This window comes from Lepisosteus oculatus, chromosome 5, assembly GCF_040954835.1.
Source record: "Lepisosteus oculatus isolate fLepOcu1 chromosome 5, fLepOcu1.hap2, whole genome shotgun sequence".
NCBI classification, from domain to species: Eukaryota; Metazoa; Chordata; class Actinopteri; order Semionotiformes; family Lepisosteidae; genus Lepisosteus; species Lepisosteus oculatus.
In genome coordinates, this window is record NC_090700.1 from 21,865,519 (window position 1) to 21,886,189 (window position 20,671).

At 38.4% G+C, this 20,671-nt stretch overlaps 1 protein-coding gene across 8 annotated transcripts in view; it reads right to left on the reverse strand.

Annotated features, from left to right (window-relative positions):
• Positions 1-1,113: 1,113 nt before the first annotated feature.
• robo1 (roundabout, axon guidance receptor, homolog 1 (Drosophila)) overlaps positions 1,114-20,671 on the reverse strand; it is a 502,926-nt gene continuing 483,368 nt past the window's right edge. For all 8 annotated transcript variants that reach the window (XM_069190216.1, XM_069190212.1, XM_069190214.1 and 5 more), the window contains 10 exons: positions 19,469-19,623; positions 15,884-16,219; positions 12,376-12,486; positions 11,045-11,189; positions 9,558-9,812; positions 8,777-9,183; positions 8,261-8,407; positions 4,856-5,155; positions 4,073-4,275; positions 1,114-2,297 (listed from right to left, as the gene is read on the reverse strand). In XM_069190216.1, the coding sequence (XP_069046317.1) occupies positions 2,283-2,297; positions 4,073-4,275; positions 4,856-5,155; positions 8,261-8,407; positions 8,777-9,183; positions 9,558-9,812; positions 11,045-11,189; positions 12,376-12,486; positions 15,884-16,219; positions 19,469-19,623 (2,074 nt within the window). In that variant the 3' untranslated portion in view covers positions 1,114-2,282. The remainder of the gene's footprint in view (positions 2,298-4,072; positions 4,276-4,855; positions 5,156-8,260; positions 8,408-8,776; positions 9,184-9,557; positions 9,813-11,044; positions 11,190-12,375; positions 12,487-15,883; positions 16,220-19,468; positions 19,624-20,671) is intronic.

Below are 20,671 nucleotides of genomic sequence, written 5' to 3' on the forward strand. Positions count from 1 at the left end.
ACAAGAAGAAATCCACTCAGCATACAAACATATGGAAAAAAAAGCCAAAAAACAGCAGGCGGAAATTTTGTTTTGGTCTTCAGAGGTCAGCATTTTCCATTCTAGGCCTGTCAGAAATGCTTTGTAGACATTGTCCTAGGTGTCTACTAGCTTGGATAAAACTCTGGGACAAATTGATCAATTTGAAAAAAATCTACATGATATTTTTTGAAGACTGGACCTGGAATTAAATTGCTCCCAAATAAATCATAAAAATATTGAAAGCAATAACAATACAAAGCATTGCAATTGCTATAAAAGCCTTTAGACACTGCTAGAGAGCCTTTTTCTGCTGTTAGGCATTGAAAAAAAAAACTTCTGTGCTTGCCTTCTGGTGTGAAAAAAAGGAGCACTGATTAGAAACTGATTGATTACCCTTTCTGAATCAATGATTGACAGCTAGAAAGCTGGAAGTCTTACCCCCTAGGGGCTCTGAATGGCTGAAAATCCAATGAATGACAGCGTTTTTTTACCAATCAGATCACCTTATTTCTGGTGGTCCTGCTTCAAATATCTATTACAAAGTCAATAACCTATCAGTAGCCTCCAGGTCTGGAGGAGGGTTAGTCTGGGCTCTTTGGATATATATCGTGCTTCAGAATAAGGTAAAAACATGGGATATATTTTTGCTGGTTTTGCTGGTACTTTTGCGATCGTCTTGTTTTTTTTTAAAGCTCCGGTTGTCCTTTTTCGATTGATAACATGTTTTTGTGGTTTTGTTGGTAAAAAAGGATTAAATATGATGCAGGAATCAAAAGTAGGTATTGATTTATACCATGGACTCTTGTGACTACGCCAAGCATGGGACATGTTAGACTCTATGAACGTTTTTTCTTTAAGTTCTAAAAACGTTTTTGTGAAGCTCTAGTTGAACCTTATTTGATTGATAAAATGTTTCCTGCAAAGGTTTCGTGGTTTTGGTGATGTAAAACAATGAAGTGAGATGCTCCTTTTGAGTCAAGTTTTTCTTAGAACGTAGGTGCTTGCGTCCATGAGCAGCATTAAGTTGACAAGAACATTCCTTCACTTCAGATGACACAATAAATTGATATAAGAAACAAGCGTAAACATAAGTTTGGTATTTGAGGACATTTTTAATAAATAATGTGAAAAAATTACATGTTTAGGATTATGTGATCCTCAATATGCAAAATAATGGCTAATGAGAAAGAGGTTGCCTTTTATATGGAAAAAAATATGAAAAACAATGCTAATTCCCTTCCACCTGAAAATCAATGCAATCATTGTTTAACTCTTTTTAACTAAATTGTAGTACAAAAAAATTAATTTGATGGCACTCAGATTGGCTTTATTCACCTGTATAAAACAGTACAGTACGCATGAATTAAAAATTGATGGACTTTCTTCCTGAAGCAATCAAATATATTGTTTACTTTCACAGATGTCGGGAATTGAAGGCATCGTCCCAAACAGACTCAAAGAAGTTGATCCACTGCCTTCAGGAATTATGTCTTGAGTTTTTGCAAAGTATATGTTGAAGTTTTATGTGAGTGAAACACCTCCAGCAGGATGCTCTCATGTGACCAATGCAACTCCTATCCTTTGCCACCAGCTTATCATCTTTAACTACATCACCATGATAAACAATACTTTTTTGTCACACTTTATTCAGTAAGACAAAAAGATTAATAGATAAAATGGTTTAAAATAAAGTTTAGTGATTGTGCTTTTAAAACCAAAGAAAAGAAATCAAGAATTTCAAACAGTGCATTATAAACAAAACAAAATGAAATCCATAAGTGGCACTTTCTTGGGGTGGTTAAATGTTTAAACAATTTACAGCTTGAATAAAAAAACAACAAGGAAGACAAATTTTAAGTACCACAACAGGTTACTAAAAAAAGAAAAAAATATTTACAATACGGGCCACCCCAATATGCTTGTAGCTAATTTTTATTACAGTAACATATGACTGTAAAGGGCTTTAAAATGAGTCTTGACAAAGCAGTCTCTGTCATAATAGTCTGTGTAAACTATTACCCCATATTGCATTGAAATTGAAAAAGTACCACTAGTTAAATTGCTTTCAATGTACTTTTTTATAAAATGGACATCATAAATTAAAAAAAGAACAGAACATTAATAATTGGTCAGTTTTCCAGGTGTAAAGAAACAATGTACATAGTTTCACCAAACATAAGATCTGGTATTCAAAATTAGAAGACTGGATACTGTTTTACCAAAACTTCTTAACAGATTGGTCTTGTTTCCCTCTGTTGTGTTCAGCTTTCTGCCTCCTGTTAGTAAAACAAAATAGAAAAAAATACTTCATATTTTAAAATGGACAACCTAACTATTTTTGTTAATTTCTCCCAACAAATGGAATTAAAGTTCTTCTGACTGGACCTATAATTTTTTTTAATATTGGATACTGATTCAGAACTAATTAAATTGATTAGGCTTTACTCTGTTAAGTATTTCTATTGTCTTTTGTTTCAAAATGCAGATATAAAGCAGAGTAGTTGTTATGGTTTGGAGAAAGTGTAAATATCCCAGGAGTACAGTTGGCTATAATTGGCTGCTTGGTTTCCTAACCAATGGAGGAAGAAGACTCATCCACCGATCTGGTACCACTTTTCTGTTTTGCCCCCAAATTATCAGCATTTCCTCCAGTGATGGAACAAGATGAGGTGACTTTCTGTACAACTTAACTCTGACCATCATGGTGAAACTTACACTACACCTACAATATTATATCTATAATATGACCTATTGTGGCTATATTTGGTCATTGCTCTCTGTATTAAAAGCTTTAGAACACTGGTCTTAATGTCTTTTAGGCTAGTTGTGATGTTAGTATAAAGGTTATGGTAATACCAGGGAAAAGTGATCAAAGCAGTTTTTAAAAAAGCAGTACCCTTTTAACATTATAGAATAAAGCAAAGCAGGGGTAAAGTAAAGCAAGATTCACTTCCCCTTAAGGGTAAGGTTATTAAGGAGAGGCATGAGTGACTTTTTAAAAAAGAAGGTTTATGCATGAATCTGGTGAGGCAAAAACAGTGAAACAGGTTGAAACAGTGAAAGGTTTTTATACCCTGGTTAGTCTAGCATCTGTCCAAGTTTTAAAATTCCCAGGATCATTACCAAGATTACAGAAAACAGGCAGCAGGGTTTGTATGACAAGGGGATCATTTGTGCTGGTCATCCATACCACACTACCAGGTCAAGGAAGAACTGCCACCCCTAGCCAATCAAATTATTGTGCTGGCTATCCTGTGCCAAATCATGTTAATGTGGCCTAGTAAATCCACTTGCTGGACTTCTCCAAAACAGGACCAATATCAGGAATAACACACAGACCTACAGACATGAAACAGGCACCAAACATTATTCACACCACTTCCAGTATATTCTACCAGAGCTTTCAAAGCTTAAAAATAAAGCAGGTAGGAATGTTAATGTATTCTATCAGGTGTCAAGGCTCTGCATTCTGCCCTTTTATACCATACTTTATGCTTAATGAGTTAAAAAACATATAAGCAAAAAAGACAGAAACCCAACAATGTTGCAAGTTAGAACTGTGGGGCATTTACTGAGCTTTGAGAGGGGATGATAGACTGATAGGACTGTTTTGTGCAAACAGTACTATGTTCCATTAGTTTTTTCAGGAGTACTAACACTGTACTCACTTTATATTAAGTACTTGCTTTATTACAGTTACTTATAGGCGATTACATCAGGGGCAGAATAATTTACACTGCAAGCAGCACACGTAAACCACCATATCCTTCTGGAGTGTATAACAATTTATATTGCATTTTAATACCATAATAAATCTTTAGACAAATAAATATAAATAATAAGTGATGAAAATTGAGCTGCTTGGATGGTAATATAGCATTTTCTAAGACAGTGACAGATTACAGATGCTTATGATCAAAGGAACTGCCTTTAACGAAGATTAAATGGTCTTTTTGATATGCAGAGTGCTTTAATTAATAATGGAGATAACCGCATGAGCACCCAGGCTAGAAACTAAAAAAGCAAATCAAAAAGACAGCTAACAACGTGCCTCTAATTCTTCTTCTTCCTGTTCGAAGGTTCCCATTCCAGGCATTCCCATGTCAGAGGTGTTCCTGCGCCCCCCGCCTGTCTGCTCTGGTCTCCGCCGCCCCCCCGAACCTCTGGAGGACATGGAGCTGGATGAGCTGGGGTCTCGGGGGCTATGCACAGCAGGGAACGAGGGCCGGCTATATGGAAGAATGTCCTCAGCAGCTACAGCAACAAGAAGCTAGCATTAGAAACCACCACAAAATAGTTGCATTCAGTATTTTACAGTAACATGCAGTTCGAATTTCATCATACAGTAAACTGCTTGGATCTGGTGGTCTACAACACACATCTTATAGATACTTATGTGCCTTAATTTTCTTGCTTCAGTTTTCCAGTTTAAAAGGTATTTTGGGATTACTGTCCCACCCCACAATCCCTTCAAATCGCATCTATCTTTCTGTAAAAAAATGTGTACCCACAGGCAATTCAATGTTAGAATTGTTTCCCATTTTAAAAGGTAGAACACTGTCACACAAAATATTAAAAACTGTGGCATTAATTGTGAATATATGGAAAGATAGAACAAAAACATTCAACAGAAACAGAAGTCTTAAAAATCTAATCTCTCCCAAGATAGAATTTACAAGTTAGAAGATAAAACTGACTAACAAAGCAACAAAAGTAGGATAAAAATGCAGTTGTCATGAGGTAATCTGGATAGTGCTACTGTATGTCAAACTGGATATGCATTTTCTTCAATGTGGCTAGTAGCATGCACTAGTTTTACCAAATACATCAATACCTTGGGGCTGGCGAGACTTGGCTGGCGTGCTCTCATGTTTTACTGCTTTGCTTCCACGGGTCTTGTGCCTTTCCTGGGACTCACGTCGCTCCGATGAGCTTGTGCGTCCATCTGAGTGCTGTCGTGGGTCTGAGCCTTCTCTACCTCTGTAGTTGGCACCTCTCTTCTCACCTGGCCGCTCTGCCCTCTGGTCTGTAGATGCCACTTTTGGGGACACAATGGGACGGCCTTCAAGCAGGGACTTGGACTGGTGAGTGGGAGACTTAATCACAGGAGGAGGCAGTGGTGGAGGCGGTAGGTCTGTAGGAAGTGATGAACACCAGAAATGCAATCAAATCCAAGTGTCAAGCTTCAGATTCAGTAGCTCAAACAAATCCTTGAGGCCTTGAGGTGAAAAGTATTGGAAGTCTAATAGACTTTAAATGTATATTCGTCGTCACTCGTCTCCCTGAGGTAATGGTCACCTGCCCCTAAGAATGAGGCTGATGGGACTTTTCTCTTGTCATGAGGAATAAGCCAGAGAGCTGGTGCAACGGTCATGAAGTGGTTGTACAGCAGGAAAGATATTCATGCATAGGTGAGATTATAAATTTGTCCTCCTAAAACTAAAAACATCATAAAATATCATAATGAAAATGTCACAATTTTAAGAATATAAGAAGAGTGACAGACAAAAAAGATATCTGACAAGTCTTGTTAATTTAGACACAAGCAAGTAAATGACTTAAGGATGCACACGGTAAATCCCAGAATGCCTGCTTGGCGTACTTTACAATTTGGTTCAACATTTACACCTGGCAACGGACAATTTTGCAATGGCATGTGAAATAATTTATGACAGCACTTTCTTTTTTCTGACAATAATAGGCTATGCAGCAGCAAAGCAAAAGCCTTATACAGTACATACTTAAAAAAAAGAAGGAAAAACACTTGTTTTTCACAGCAAGCTTAACCTTTAAATCGTATTTGAGAAACCAGATCAAACCAATCCCTAAACATTTAGCAGATCTGAATCAGCAATTTTCCTGCAAAACTACTTGAGAAGATATTTCGTAGCATCTGCAAACAGCACCTCAATCTGCCTTCTTCTCAGTCAATTAATCAATCCATCATGTCCTTGAGTCATTATTTATTGTAGCATTTGTGTTGGATACAACATTTAATGTCTGTGAGCTCACACATACACACGTTTGCAAGGCAGAAATCCTTTTCTGCTTGTGATCAATATGGCTTTTGATCCGCTAATCAGCTGCGCTTGGAGGAGCAGCTTTGTTTCTGCTATCTTCTGTAATCCACACAGGATTAAATACTTCATAAACACAGAATAACATTGACTCTTTTATGCTTTAGAAAACTTTGCCATTAATGGAACTGTACATAGCAGGTCTAGAAAATAACATTATGTTAATGTTACTGGATCTATAGGTTTGCAAATTTAACAGTAATACAGTAACAATGTATTACAGATCAAAGTTAAGCATATAACTTCTTTAATGAGACATTTTTTATTGTGATCCACTAATCAGCTTCAATTACAACTTCAATCAACTACAATGTTTTAATTAGTCCAGCCAATAAAGCATAATTTTTTTGTTGTTGCTGTGATTACAAATGATTTTCTTAAACTACATGACTGATGCACCTGATTTTTTCCTTACTCACTTTTGTTTGTCTTTTCCATCTAGGCTTTAAGTAATACACTCACTCACCTCTATTTTTCATCTCTGGGTATTTTTATTTGCCTTGAAATTCATCATATACTGTACATTTGAGCACTATAATGTACCAGAGTGCTATACATATATTAAAACCAGTTATAAAAATTATGACTTATAAATCTTATTATTTTATGACTTGTTAAAATGTACAAATGGTGCAGAATTGCGCCTAGCAGAAACCATTCAGTTTCTTTGATAGACCTTCAAAGGAAAAAGGTTAAATGTGCAGAGGGAGACAGAAAAAGAGTCATTAAACGCTTATTTGAATTGTGCAGGCAATCAGCTGCACACTACGCTCTCACTCAAAGATGAAGAACAGTGAGCAAACAACGATGAAATTAGCAGGCCACGGAAGGTCCCACTGGTGTACGCCTGCCTATTGGACATTTAACAAGTATTATATTTATAGGCATACTGGCTCACTGCTAATGTAGTCAGGCCTAAAATGGCAAATGCAGCAAGGGCCTCCTTGAAAACCACATGAAATTGTTCTGTGGGGGGTGCCATCAATGTACAATTGCTTATAAAGCAGAAGATTTACACCCTGAGCTCCCCTCTTGCACCGCTGCACACAGATGAAAACAGAAGCACAATAACTTCCCACCATCAGATCAGGGTCAATATAGGCTGGTTGAGAGCACACCAGCCAGCCAGGCACGGCGTGTCATGCCAAGCTGCCTAATATCCGACAGACAATGGGAGCAGAGCTGCAGAGAAGGGAAAGGGAGATAATGGCGAGGATGCAGTGAAATTACTTGTGCTCCACATGCAGCATGCTTGATATTAAATTTTTCTGTCAAGTGGTTAGGAACTTGGACAGATGTAAATGAAACATGGCCTTATGCACTCCTGGATCAGAATCTATAATATTAGCCTTTTTATATGATAATGGCACTGGATAGCCCTCTAAGAAGGAAAAACAAAACATAAACTGCTGATTCTAATGAAAGTTATAAATCAGTTTCCAAGATAAGTGGTGCTGGAGTTCAGAATTACTGGCTACAAACAGTTGACAAGATAGTTAAGCTTCTGCAAATGTATTTAACAGGAACCACCGATGAGTCTCACTTTACCTACCCCACCCCCTTACTTTATGTTTTTCTTTGTTTTAACTGGAAGATGGTGCTTTAATAAAAGCTGTGACATCTGGGGCAATTTCATTAAAGTGTTCTGCTAGACAACATCACAGTGTCAGCAGTATCCTAACACTACTCCCCAGAGATTCCCAGCAGTATACCTTTTCAGTGCAAGCAAATATTGCAAGTGATGCTACATGTATGTGAGGAGATAGTTAAAAGCACTGACTTACAACTCACTCAGAAATATTTCTCTATTGCCATTACAATATTAATTCAAAACTGTTGGAGCCACAGGGCCTGCTTGGCTGGGGAATTCAAATGATAAAAAATAAAGGGGCATATATAGAATTGCTGTACTGTGTATCCAGGATGGTAACCTACTGAAGAAACCTCAGATTCCAGCTCATATTCATTCTGCACTCAGGAAGAATAGAGAAAAGGGTAAGGAAGGTGGGCAGTAAGCTGACATCCCAGGGTTGCATAAGGCTTGATATGGAGTATTTTCACATTTTACAAAACAGTTCAGTGAAAAACAGCACAGGACTAGGAACAATATATACCCATACACCTTTTCTTCAGCTCTTCCCACATAACAATTTGCTCCCTACCTTCTGTGTAGGCATCTCGGCGTACTGGGGCATGTTTCTGTTTTTTGGTAGGTCGGGTTTTTTGCATGACAACAGCACTCATGTTGCTGTCTGTGGAGACAGGGCTGGTAGGTCTGTGGCTGTGGGGATTCATAAAATGTCTTCGCCCTGTGGAGAGAGAGAAAGAGAAAAACTAAATCACATTAGTGGGCTTTCATTTAAGTTTGATTAATGAAAGTGTAGCAAGAACTGTGGCACCAGCTAGACTAAAATCACACTCTGGGTATAAATGCTGCCACATTTCATAATATATTTTACATGCTCCAGGTGCAGTTGCTTTTAGTTGTTTTTTTAAGTTGGAAAAAAAAATCCTAAGGTTCCTGTGCAAGGCATGTGATCCATACTTCGGTACTGTAATTTTTAGAATGTCAGCAAAGATAACCAGATATTTCTAAAAAAAAGTCTCAGTCTAGTTACAGATGTTTGGACAGCTGTCTCTTTCAGTGTTACCTATTCTCCTAAAGTAGGAAAACATACCTCCAGCAGAATCTGGCATAGAATACTTGGCAACTTTGAGTCCAGCATATTCAGCGGCGGCGGCCACAGCTTGCGCAAAGTCAGCATCAGTGAAGAAAGAGCCATCAGAGGAGCTGACGGCACTCGATCTGCCACTGGAGGCGTTGTCTTCCTCAGAGGCTGAGCCCCAGCCATTGATCATGGAGCCCGTTACAGAGCTCTCCAAGTCCCCCACACTGGAGGCAGGGGTCTGCTCGAGACCTCGCAACAGCAGCCTCCTGGTGTGCACTTTGGCCACCTCCACATCTGTTTCATCCCCCTCCTCATCTGGCCCATCGGTGTCCAGTGCCAATGGCCCCGAGATGTACCCATATGTGTGAGGTGGAGAAAGAGGTCTTGGGGGAGGTGGAGGGCTTACTGTATGGCGCCTAAAAGAGGGTGAACAAAAGTGCTTGGAATTGTCATGGAACTGTATTTCTGTAATACACGTAAGAAGGTAAGTGACACTCTCTAGTACAAAATTCCAAGCTCAAAACATAGCGCAAAGTTTGAGAATCTTACAGAGCCAGAAACAGACATGTGTAAGGCTTGTGGTAGTCTTATGGACCTGGAAATATTACATGAAATTAGGATTTATTAATGGATTACTAAGTATTGTTAAAAAAACATTAAGTTTTACAAATCAACATTGCAATGTCGACATGCAGAAGATCCGACAGCAAAATATAGAGGGCTGAGCTTTGAAATGTGTTATTCGATGTCTGTCTACATCTATCTTCTACAGACTAAAACCACCTGGTACCTGCGGTCGTGTGGGTGTTGTGCAGGTGCTATGCTGTCCTGGCACTCTGGGAGCATGGGCTTCAGCTCCTCCTGAGGGGAAGGCGTGAGAGTGGCTGTGGACTGGTGGCTATAGGACACGGCTGCTGGGGAGGAGGCAGCTCCCCTCACTGGAGGGGTAGGACCCCTCTCTATCTCTTCCTCCTCCTCCTCCAGTTCATCCTGCTGCAGGTACATTCTGGTCGGGGGAACTGGGCACTGCATGTCTGGATCAAAGCTGAACCAAAAAAAAAAACGAAAAGAGATCTCAATTTACAGATGAAATGAAAACGAAAGCTTTAATTTGAAAATAACAGGCTAGGCAGTGCTACATCTTAGATAGGATATCAGTCCATCTTTGGAAACATATAGGGACAACTTAGACACCAGTATATACAGCATTTGTAGGGCTGGAGGAAATCAGAGCACCTGTTTATTACTGTTTATTAAACTGTTTATTAAAAACTCAAATTCTTTTAGCATTACCAAATGGTTTATCTGAAGTCAAACAAGACACAAATAGTATGTAAGGCACTGCAGTTGTCTATACATGTATGTTAATACAAATATATTCTGCAGTTTTTGCAGATATAGAGCAGCAGACAATCCTGACATCTTGAACTGTGACTTACAGAAAGCCTACATGTTAGTAGATCTAGGTCCCCTATGGGAACAGGAATGCTAATTTCTTTATATCAGACTCAAGCAGTGCTTTGCAAAAGTATTCATCTCCTTCCAATGATGTCCATTTTTGAATTACCAATGATTACCCAGTGATATATTTGTTGTGTATACATCAAATAAAAAAAGATTCAAATATCAGCAGCCATATCACCCTGTAACTCACAACTGGCAACTGAAGCTAAGCAGGTGTGAGCCTGGTCAGTACCTGGATGGGAAAAACTAAGGTTGCTGCTGGAAGAGGTGTTAGTGGGGCCAGCAGGGGATGCTCACCCTGTGGTTCATGTGGGTCCTAATGCCCCAGTATAGTGACAGGGACACTATACTGTAAACAGGCGCCGTCCTTCGGATAAAACCGAGGTCCTGACTCTCTGTGGTCATTAAAAATCCCAGGGCATTTCTCGAAAAGAGTAGGGGTATAACCCTGGCGTCCTGGCCAAATTTCCCATTGGCCCTTACCAATCATGGCCTCCTAATCCCCATCTATGAATTGGCTTCATTGTTCTCCTCCCCACTAATAGCTGATGTGTGGTGAGCGTTCTGGCATACTATGGCTGCCATCGGATCATCCAGGTGGAGGAGGGGAGTCCCCATCACCTGTAAAGCGCTTTCTGAACATCCTGTACACTGCAGAATGTTTCAACAAGCTTGCCATTCAAAATCATTATTCACGATAACTCAAATTATGAATTTGAAATTCCTGCTGAGAAAGCTTTAGATGTTCTGCCACACAGGTATTGGTACTATGGCCCCTTTGCTGTGTTAGAAAGCCGGGCTCAGACACCCCACCTCTCCCCCACGGTGATGGCGTACTCCTCAGTGCTTCTGCAAGGCGGGGGGTTTGCAGGAGGAGGAGGGAGGAGGTCAGTCCAGTTCATCGTGCCCTGCTTAGCAAGTCTAGGTGTCCGGGCTCCCTTTTTGTGACCTTGGCTGCCTGCGAGACAGATTGCAAGGGACCATTAACAAAACGTACACGAAGACTAATTGAGCGTAATTATCTGCAAACCAAAACCAAACTGGCAAAAAAAAAAACAAACGGTATCATTTAAAATATGAGGGTTGATGTTGATAAAAATTTCATAGAAGAGGGAAACAGGCACTAATGGATTCCATGTAGTTATTTATGCAGTGAAAGCCGTATACACATTATCTCTCAATTGGTAATAAATGTCAGGGATGTCATCAAAAAAATACGACCATTTTTCAAAAGCTATATTATCTGTTAGAGAAAGATGAAAAAAACAGAAGCCAATTAACTGCAATGAATTAGAATCCCAAACAATTGAGCTGTAGAATTTTAGTAAAATGGTTGCTGTTGTTTAATTGCTTAAACTTCACATACAATATAAAAACAGATAAGATCTATTAAAGTTGCACTGTAGCATGCCGTCTGGATTGTATGCAATTTGTACTTGTCCAGCAACAAACACATAAGCTGTGATGAAATTAATGCTTTCTGCAGTAAGATGAAGGTGATCTTAATGAACAGTTTCCCAACAGCTGCATGCAGTGAAGAAGGAAATTAAACAAACCAGCAAATATGCAACAAATGCACCACAAAAAATCCATCCCTTTAATTTTAAAGTCTAGTCTAGATTTTACAAATCATTTAACAGGAAGAAATAATATGTAAATATCTGGTAGGGTATACTTTACCATGTACAGTTTACCACACAAATTCTTGCCACAAATTGGAGACAGAGTGCTTTATTCTTGTCTAGTATAGCACATGCTAGAATCTGATTATTTTAGAGGGAAATAGAATTCTACATTAAACAGCAAGCTACATATATCTTACTTCAACTTATGAGACATTTATATAAATTATATATACCAGTTCTGATTAATGCTTTAAAATCTTTTACCAAAACTGAGCTAACATATCGCATTGTATATGTGTGGAAGAAATGTTTTTAATGAAATCTCTTGATGTGAAATCCAGATGGCTTTTTGTCAAAGTCTGAGGTGCAGTTTTGAAGAACTGATGATTTGTCACAGTAACATCAAAAATCAGAACAAAACAAATAATTGTATTCAACTGTAAATAAAATTCCACTGAATCAAAACTGTCTTCCCCAGGTAAATATGCTCTGCTTTAATCATCACAGAGCTGTACTCACCAGATGTGCTGCTGCCTCTGTCCGAACTGTTATACGAGCCTGCAGCGCTCTGCTCATGTGACTGGTTGTATGGAATTGTAGCTGGCATGGTGCTGTCGCCAACCCGATAATCTGTGACCACATATAGTACAAAGAAAATGTTTTAACACTAGCAAAGCTGATAACCTGAATACATCAATATTGGTCTTGAACAGAAAAGACTACAAGGGGACCTGAATCAAGTATTAAAAATTCCAAAAGGCACTAATGGATTCATCACAAAGCACTTCTTTAAAATAAATAGCGAAAATTACTTGCAAGTGCACTTAAAACCAACAGCAGTCACTTCTTTATAAACAGGGTTCTGGGAGTGTATAGCACAAGCTACACAGCCATGCTGTTAAAGTCAGTACCCTGGTTTCTTTCAAGAAATGGCAAGATGAGATCTTTGTATCAATTAACAACCAAACACACTAGATGGGCCAAATGGGACTGCATTCCTTTGTAAACTTCCTTAAACAAGCTGTTACTTTCACATCATTTGAAAATTTTATGCTCAATGCAAATTATTTGTCCATCATTTTTATACTAATATTTGATATTATTATATAAGACAAATACTGGATATTGTATAGTTAGGAATGATTGTGAACTATTTTGGACAAAAGGCTTGAAAAACTTTCTTTTTGAACATTAACAACAAGCAATAATTTTGTTTGCATTCGATCAAAATTATACATGCCAAATGCCAAACAAATTAACAAATGCCTGCAGTCTTCATTTGGAAATGCATTAAAAAAGTGATCCAACTAGTTCATGGTTGAATTTTGCAATGCCCTGATACTATATACAGTGCAAATTCCAAAGCTTTGAGTGTAGTGAAGGATTTAATTTTGTGCTGTTTAAAAAACACATCTGGCTATTGAACTGTATACACAAATCTGTCACTAAACCTTCTCAAAAAGTGAGCACTTATGCTTTCAATAATGGCGGTAACAGTATCAGAAAAAAAGGAAACAAAAAACTTTCTGAAGCAGACAGCCTCCATGTGTAGTTCATGTGCGTGAAATCAGAAAAAAACGTATTTCATGTCTTTTTTGTCCTTGTTTTAGAATTATATCAATCTCAGATTACAATCTCTAGCTCTATTCAGACATCATCAAAAAGGATCTGAATGCTATCAGACGGCACTCCCCCACAAATATGTTCTGAGTGGAACTGAATGAACTGATTATGTAGACCATGTGGTTATTCCCTTTATGAATAACCGAACAACCTCCATAAGGCTCAGTTTAATTACTCTGTTACCAGAACATTATTATTTAATGTTTGCTACTATGCAGAGAATATTTGTGTGTCTTGAAGCAGTTTTAAATGTGCCTAAGTAGTAAGTGTATGCTACTGTTATGGAGAAAAAATAATTTGGTATGCATAAGACACCACAGATTTACAATTATTTCAGAATTACATTGAATCAAATGGCTTCTGTGTCTCATGATGCATTGTAACTGTGTAAAAGAGGACATACTCCTAAACTTCTCAAATAATGTATTTCACTTCACCCTGCATACCTGAAAGCAAAACAAAGAGGAATATCCTTCTCTCACAGTCTGCTTCAGGTGTGTGAAAGACAGGGGAGTCAGTAGAGATTATATAACACAGGAGAAAAAAAGCGGGGTGTATAGAGGAGGTGGGAGCAGGGGAGAGGCAGAGTGGGCACGCAGGTGGTGCAAAGTCGAGAGAGTTGAAGACAGGTGTGAAGTTGAAACCTGCAAATGAAGAGAGAGGAATAGAAAGAAACGAGTCTGTCGTTGAGAGAAGGGGAAAGTGTGAACCTAGTTTCGGGATAATTTTGGTTTCGGATGTATTTCTGCAATAGGAGTTAAGAAACACTTCTTTGAGAATGCAGACGGAGAGATCAGTGTGATAATGGCCATTAGAGGTGAAATAAGAAACTATGCTTGGAGAAATGGAGAAAGGAGGAAAGGGAAAGGCTTGGAGAAATCTTTTATCCTAACAGCCCAAAGATGTTCTCTGAAGCAGTCTCCGAGTCTCCTTCTTGGTTTCCCCAATGTAGATAGCTGGGCATTTTCTGCAAGAGATGCAGTAAATAAGGTTGCTGGAGGTACAAGATGTCATCTGAGGGATCCAGAATTGTCCGGGGGACCTTGAACGAACATGGTGTTAGATATGTATTTGCAGGAGAAGGTGCCTGGTGTGGATGATTTCTGAGGATGGTCAAGGTGGTTGGCGATAAGAGATAATGAAAAGAGGGTTTCCATTTTACAGAATGATCCCTCTATCGGTACCCTCTTTTCTGATCTCATATCATCAACCACCTAATCTGCATAACCTTCTTGTTCACAGCTCCCTTGACCACCCTCACCAACCATCCACACCAGGCACCTTCCCCTGCTACAGAACTTACTGCATCACCTGCAAATACATATCTAACACCATGCTCATTCAAGGCCCCCTAGGACAATTTCAGATCACTCAGATGACATCTTGTACCTCCAGCTACCTTATTTACTGCATCTCTTGCAGAAACGCCAAACTATGTACATTGGAAATTGGAAAGAGACTTGGAAATCGCTTCAGAGATCATGTTAGGGCTGTTAGGATAAAAGATTTCTCCAAGCCCAAAGTTTCTCATTTCACCTCTAACAGCCATGATCACACCGATCTCTCCGTCTGCATTCTCAAAGAAGGCCTTCTTAACTCCTGTTGCAGAAAGACATCTGAAACCAAAATGATCTTGGAACTAAGTTCACACCTTCCTCTTCAACAGACTCATTTCCTTCTAATCCTCTCTATTCATTTGCACGTTTTGACTTCACACCTCTCCAACTCTTTTGACTTTGCACCACCTGAGTGCCCACATTGCCTCCACCCTGTTCCCACCTCCTCTACACTTCCGGCTTTTGTTCTCCTGTGTTATATAATCTTTGCTGACTCCCTTGTCTTTCTCACAACCGAAGAAGGCTCTTTTCAGCATGGAATAAACCTTTACTTGTTCCTTTGCAGCCTACAGATGCTGACAAAGCTACCTACTTGAACTACTTCACTCACAGTCTTCTAACATACCAAATACACAGCTTAAACACATCATTGACCACTGTGTGTCATTCTAGCTGAAACTTGAAAGCCATAGATAATGTATTTACTATCTACTTAGGTGATACCTAAGTATTACTACTACAATGAATACTACTAATTATCATTATCATCATCAAATGCTGCTGCAATTATACACTTTTAATCTCTACCTTAAAAGGTGCACTTAAATAACAGTACAGTAGCTATAATTTTTCACCTTGCGTTCTATTGACCGAGTTCTGTGAATTAAGAGTAGCACAAGGCACTAAGAAGTGCTCCAATGATACCGCTGAGTTCAGGGAGTAAGGAGAGCTCTATGGATTGAGATCTATGGTTTAAGAGGAACTTCATGGGCTATGTTCTCTAGAAGTGAGAATATGATACTGGGCCAGGTGATTGAAGATGCTCCTCCCAAACATCCTATACTCACCCTTGTTCAGCTTATTCTGCTCCATGATGTTGTACTGAAGCTGAGCTGCCTCCTGCTTCTGTTGGATAGAAGGTTTCCAGTGCTTCTCGTTCACATCCACAGTACCACTGTTGATGTTGTTTCCAATGTTGGACTGGATGAGCTGGGTTGTGGCATAGGGTGTGGGCTGCCCTGTGGGGTTGACAAAGCGGCCATCCTTCAGGTTGGGGCTGTTGAAGGTCTTCATTTCGTTGATCTTGTTGCTCAGGTCCACATCACCGTAGACGCCTGACTCTGGCACCATCAGATTGGTCTGTTTATTTTCCAGCTGATTGTTGTAATTGGCAATGCAGTCAGCTGAGCCATGTAAAACAATAAACAATTCAAAGGCTGCTTTTTGCACATTTATTTTAAATCTGCAGATGCTTTACTGAGGTTGTAATGGATTTATTTTTCATTATATAATTAGAACATTCATTATAGGATATATAAGTGCTGTTCACTGGTATTGACACTGGATTGTTTTCCTACCAATTTGCATTCATGAGAATATATTAATCAAACAGACATTTAGGAAAACTTTATTTTTCTGTTAAGAGATATTTTGTAAAGTACCTATTTGAAATACAACATAATACAGTATTTCCTGACATAGTTCTAAGATTTTACTAAATTTATATTTAATCCCTCTAAGATTTCTCTGTTTCTTTGAGTCAACACTAAGAATGGCTGTTGATGTTCTTCAGGAACAGATTTTAAAAGCAAACAAAAGGCTTTTCATATTCAGTGGAGTTTTTTAAATGGAGAGCCCATTTTTCTTGTGTAATAGTATTTTTTATATTCACAAACTTGGGTGTGTGCTTGTTGCAGACAAGGTAGGCAGCTTTCACATTCTTTGTTTCTTTCATCATCATGCTGTTAATGCAAATAGAGTAAGCCTTTTACTTAAAGTATATTCAGGCTGTGAGTACCTTTGTTACTGTATGATAAATGAACAAAGAAAGAAAACAGCACTTGAAAGCCAGTTATTTAAATACAGTGAACTAAGAATGTGCTCTAAATGCTTTCACATTGTAAAAATGCCCTTTCATATAACAATGCTCAACAAATATGCCCGAAGAGTTAAAAAATATTGCTATGACAGAGACAAAGATGAAAGTAATTATAACACTTACAGTACATATAGGAGAGAGTGAAATTATCTTGTCACAACTTGTATTTTTAATGAATCAAACAAATATTCTACAAATACTGAGTCACTTTCTGAAAATAAAATATTGTTTTTTTACAAATATAAAAAACAAACCAATTGTGCTTCAGCAATATGTGTACCTCAAAGCCTGCTATAACTTCAGTTTAGATTACAAGAGAATCTAAAGGTATTTTAGGAAACCTGAGCTTAAGCAGAGGAGTCATCAAGAATGCATTCTTTCTATACAACACCAAAACTTCAGACTGGGGTGCCATAGGAAAAAGCAGATATCTTCCTTTAAAGACTGCCCATTTCAGTTTCCACTAAATGGTGTGTTTGTCACCAATTAAATGAAACCAAAACATTTTCTCTCATTTTTCTCTCATTGTCTCATCCAAACTACCAACATCCAGTATATATGAATTAATCTATCATAGGCCCCAGGCACAACAGCAAAACATGACATATGACCTGATTCTGTCTGGAAATGATTTATTTTAAGAAAGAACATTGTTGCATTATTGAAGATATTGTTTTTAATATTTTTTTGGGGAAAGAACTGTATGTTAGCATCACATACACAGTTGTGGCACATGGCTTATATCCAGATATGCCAATAAATTCAGAGTCCTCTTTCAGTTCCAGCTCAGCTGAAAAGCAGATGGAACTTGAAAGATGTTACTTAGTTGAGGAATGTTAGCTTAAAATAAAGGAGTAAAATCTTTATTGTGGTATATTTATGTGATTCATCTGCAGCTACTGAGAACCACCTCCTCGCCAGTTCTGTAATTTCAAAAATCTATGTGTGGCTTTATTTGTGATAATGAATTTGGTTTCCAAGCTGGTAGAACCAGAACTTACTGTTGAAAGTCCCTAGTTTTATCTGAGGTTGGTCTTTTTCTGGTTTCCCTTTTCTCTAGTCTAACAAACTGACCTCAGGGCATCCTTACTTGAGGAGGAGAGCCAGTATGGGTCCGCAAAAGCCAATGTATAAGCCCTCAGAAGCTGCAAACACACGACTAGTTGAACTACAGCTTGCCCTAAAAGTAGGTTACAGGATACATACGCTTGTCTTAATTTTAAGTCCATGACTGTAACCCATGTTATAGCTCTCATATACTGAACCAACTGAAATAAGAGAACCGGAGCCAATTATCTCATCCTCTGCTGTATCAAAACCAAAACATTCACTCCAGAAACTAACCCACATTTAACACATGGGATGGACATTACACTCTCATCCCTCCATGCAGCTGAAAAGGGTGGGGGAGGGAGGAGATAATATCAGCTTTGCACTTCAAGCCTCACTGTTTCCTCAGACTTGTATTTCCACATTATCTGTGGATTGTTTAAAGTTCCAACCATTTTCATTTTTGGGAACATTCCAAGCTCTGCAGGAGACCACAGGGCTTAAGTGAGATGTCAATATGCCCCAGTCTTCGAAAGGATACAGGATTGTTATTAATAACGGTGTTCTTTGCAGGAGCACTTAACTGCTTGTGTGAATTTCACCTCCTCACTTCCAGTTCCCTTTGTCCGCCCTATTACTGCTAACTGCATTAAAAGGCCACATGTATCTGTCCTTCCTCCTTCAGAGGCCAGTAGGTACTGCCCGCCACACTATCGAGTTTGACCTCCAATGCTAGGCCACATTTCTTTAATAATGAGCACTTAAGGAATATTACATCAAGGACTACAAACAGTAAGGAAATCAGCTAAGCAATTTGATTAGCAGGAAAGTAAAACCAATAAGTTATTCAAGCTTTTTTAAAAGCCCTGGGTTTCACCTCCAACAAATCACAAGACTGTGCTCCCCATCTCTGCTAGGTTTCAATGAGCCTAGTGAAAGGAAGGATCTGCATAGTCCGTGTTCCTTGGAAAATACACTTGGGTCTTTTGAAATTTTGAATATATGATTTTATTGCCAATGGCAAACATTATAAAACAATGTACTGTTTTAGAAAAACAAAATTACTTAAGTAATTATCAATTTGAAGGAGACATTTCCCATGAGTCCCTCTAGTGAATATTTTCAACTTTTAGTACCTTCCATGGCATTTTACAAGAAACATGAGAAAAAGAAAGGGTCTAAAGTCTGTGTAATTCTACAGCTCCCTCTATTACCAGATTTGTGCTCATTTAATAAGAATTGCCTGTTTTTTATTTATTTTGCATATTGGACATGTTGGACTTTGATTGGACTGGCTCTAATTCAGCCACCTCCTCTACACAGGGACCTACAGTTTTTTTTTAATTAAGAAACATTCAATACATTGTCTGAGTGCTGGGGTCCTGCCTGGGGTCACTGCTGTCATTCCTGTAGCTTGAATGGACATGCCCCTGACTTGATTCCATTTGTCAGGAGGCACTGTAGCCCCAATGTGTTGTACACATATATATGTATTGAGCCTTACCTGGTCGGCTGTAGGTGGTGAGGTTGCTGTCACTATTCCCATTTCCAGCGGTACAGCAGCTAATACTGCAGTCATTGTGGTTTGAGCAAGTATTAGGCCAAGTGTCTGCTAGCCATGGCTGAGCTGCTGGCTCTCCTATATTCAGCAAGCCAGGTCTAGTATAAAGAGAACACTCAGCATGAACACAGTCTTGAATACTTTTTTGAAAAATGCCACAATGTTAATGGAGAATATGTGCTACAACAGAAATTCTTGAGTACTAAGACAGTAACAACAGAGTCAACATCATCAAATATCAGAAACATCTCAGCACCTACAAATTCCATAAAATTATGTAAACTGTAATTGCAGCAATAAAACACACATACAACGCACGCTGTAGCCCTTTTATTTATGTCAATGAGGTAATCTGTACGATTAGTCTGATTTATTAAACATGCCAGGTTCCCTTAAAACTCTCCAGTAGAGCTCAGTTTTCTGTTTGTACTTCATTGCTCTCTGTATGTACATAATTCATTTTTCAATGCATGGACCTAGATAGCAACTTGGCTAAACAGATTTTATGTGATATTATTACATATTAGTAACAATATTTTACAGTATGTTACAGGATTGAAAATTATATAAGGTATATGTTATAAGTTGCTGCTCATTTTTAAAATATTAGAAAATGGAAGCAAGTTACTGTATGTCACATTAGTGATCTCAAAACTCAGGTTCAATTGAACGACAGGTAACAAAGGTAACACTCAGGTAACAAAGAACGACACACTTATGTGGTGGAAGGTGGTATTGAAAAAGATCTCAGAGAAACTGCAGGCAGGTTAAGTAAATGAAAAAATGGATTATCTTAACTAATGACTTAACTAATGGTTCCATAGTAATTAATTTTTAAGGTATAACCAGTGGTGAAATATTTTAAGAACACATATGCTTCTTAAACTTGTAACTCTGCATACAACTAAGAATGTATATTGTGCCCCCATATCAGTACTGGACAATGCCTTTGTCACTGATTTTTTTCTTATGTTTATATTTGATAATGAAAAGGTCTGAGAACTGATAAGTAAATATGTAAAAGAGTCATTTACTAGACCTCCTCAGATATTAAACTTTAAAACCTCATTCAGAATAGAATCCTCTCAGTTAAAGCCTTCATATTTTGCTGGCTGTAATAATTCTGCTTCCCTCAGCACTTATGAC